General features: G+C 36.3%; 1 protein-coding gene across 1 annotated transcript in view; it reads left to right on the top strand.

Annotated features, from left to right (window-relative positions):
- The window catches only part of LOC101979189 (bile salt sulfotransferase 1-like), a gene marked incomplete at its 3' end in the record, with an annotated part of 3,500 nt that extends 1,335 nt beyond the window's left edge, over positions 1-2,165 (top strand). The window contains exons 2-3 of the mRNA XM_005372200.1: positions 182-390; positions 2,039-2,165. Coding sequence (XP_005372257.1) covers positions 182-390; positions 2,039-2,165 — 336 coding nt within the window. The remainder of the gene's footprint in view (positions 1-181; positions 391-2,038) is intronic.
- Positions 2,166-2,608: the final 443 nt, after the last annotated feature.

The following is a 2,608-nucleotide window of genomic DNA, read 5'->3' as shown; positions in this document are numbered from 1 at the left end:
AGCATTGGGGATGTGCTAGATCAATATACTTTGTGCTAACACCATGTAGACATTGTGAACACCACATATCTGTGTACTTGGAAACAGCTGCACTGTAAATAGTGTGACTTTAAATTCTACTTGAGGCTTTTTTAACAAATAATGTTGAAATTACTGACCATCAATTTTTCTTCTTGTTCAGGAACTAACTGGCTGATTGAGATTGTCTGCTTAATTCAGACCAAGGGGAATCCCAAATGGATTCAATCTGTGCCCATCTGGGAACGCTCACCCTGGGTAGAGTCTCAAATAGGATATCCAACTTTAATCAATCAGGAAGGACCACGCCTCATCAGCTCTCATCTTCCCTTCCATCTTTTCCCCAAGTCTTTCTTCAGTTCCAAGGCTAAGGTCAGTATCCAGTGATTGAGAAATGCTTGGTCAAATGCTCATTGAACTTATTCTACCATGACAGACCCTGGAGCTCTTGTTTAAATGGACTCTGATTTTTTTTAGGTTGAGGTAGGAAAGCTGGGATTCTCATACACTAGGTGATACTGATGTGTTCCCTCCTCAGACTAAATCAAAGTACCATGATGTCAATCACCATACAGTGATCCTGGCAGATATATGACAGAAAGTGGAACAACACATTAGAGCATCAAGGAACTACATATACAGGTCAAATAGAGTTAAAATTATAGTGTACAGTAGATATTATTGTTTGTCTGTCAACAAAGTAATTAATTAATTAATTAGCTAATCTTGATTCTATAAATACCTGATGCACAGTGGGTGAATCACCCAACACAACTACCTCATAGGTGAAACAACATGAACAGGCATCGAACATGTAGATGTTCAACAGTTATGGCTCATCTGTATCCACTGTTTCTTGCTGGGTCTAGCTGTCCATTGAGATCAGTAACCACAGGATTCACCCATGTTCCTGATAGGAGAACTACAGAAAGGATCAGAAATATTCATAGCTTCTTGTTAGTAAGAACGTTTACTGGTAGTCCTTCCACCACAGAACTTAATATTATTTTATGCTTAAACTGCAAAGACACTCTTAGAGGAACTATCTCTCCTAAAAATGCCACAATTGACTTATGATCATTCAAAAATATGTGTTTGTGTCTTATCTGAATTTAGCAAACTCTTGTCTGGAGAAATTGAGGCATAAAGAGATATATTCTAGAATAATTCCACAAATGCATTGGTTCAAAATATAAGTATCCTTTTATTAAATTTATTTACTTTTAACTTATTTCTTTTATTTTTGAGATTACAATTTAATTGTATACAACACTCTCCCAACCCCTTCCTCCACACTCATTTATATAGCTCTCATTTTCCAGATTTATGGTATCTTTTTCATTGATTTTTATCATATATGTATATTTATACATATCTACATATGTATAAGTACTTAAGTATAATCAATCAGCTCTGTCTGTACAATGTTCCTGGTCTGTATGTTTTCAGGTATGAGCATTCAGCATTATGTGACCCATAGTTATGCTTTTCCCAAAAGAAATTGTTTTCTCTGGCTCTTCATTACTTAGTTTCCTGTAAGTCTTTGTTTTCTCCACTGTGTAATGGCACATTGGCTTTAAGCTCTGCACCTTGACTGTTTTGAGGGTTATATTTGGTAGTTATAGTTACAGAAAACAAAAAGTTTGTCATATCGCAGATTGATTGAGCACAGTACTCAATATTCTGTGTAGATAAGTTACTCTTTCACAGCAGATGGATGATATTTCACACTGTGACATATTGTTTTTTACAACTATAGAATCAGTGTTGGATTTTTATTATTGTTTTTGTTTTTACAGTATTAGTGACCTCAGTCGTTTGGCTGTTATGTATTTGTAAATGAAATTAAAGTCTGAAAGAGGATCTTGACTCTATCATACTTAAGTATGGTTTTTTCAAATAAAATTAATAAATGATTTTAGAAACGTCATGATATTTGATTGACATTTCATATAAATTGTATCAGGTAAAAATGAAGAATGACTGTATTGACCCTCATATACATGTTTTTCCATTTTAGATGATCTATGTCATCAGAAATCCCAGAGATGTTCTTGTGTCTGGTTATTTTTTCTTTCATAAGACAAACCTTGTTAAGAATGCAGGTTCCCTGATAAAGTATTTTGAATGGTTCCTCAAAGGAAATGGTGAGTGTCCTATTAAATATAGGAGTTGCTATTGGCTCAAAGGCATTTCTTTCATTTTATTACTTTAAAAATTACCAATCCAAATTTCCACTTCCTCTCCTCCTCCCACTTCCCTTCCAGTCTTCCACACATCCTTCTCTCACCTTCTCCAATATTAAGAGAGGACAAGGCACCCTGACCTGTGGAAGGTCCAAGTCTCTCCCCACTACATCCAGCTTGATCGCAGTATACATCCAAAGAGAAAAGGATCCCAAAAAGCCAGTACATGCAATAGAGACAAATCCCAGTGCCATTGTCATTGTCCCCTCATTCTGCCACAACTGTCAACCACATTCAGAGAGACTAGGTTGATCCCATGCTCATTCATTGCCCAGTCAGTTGGAGTTGGTGAGGTCTCATTAGCTCAGGCACATTGTCTTGGTGGATGAACCCCTCATGGTCTT

This window comes from Microtus ochrogaster, unplaced genomic scaffold (genome assembly GCF_000317375.1).
Source record: "Microtus ochrogaster isolate Prairie Vole_2 unplaced genomic scaffold, MicOch1.0 UNK275, whole genome shotgun sequence".
Taxonomy (NCBI): domain Eukaryota; kingdom Metazoa; phylum Chordata; class Mammalia; order Rodentia; family Cricetidae; genus Microtus; species Microtus ochrogaster.
Note: the sequence above shows the minus strand (reverse complement) of the source record. Positions and strands in the feature narration are given on the sequence as shown.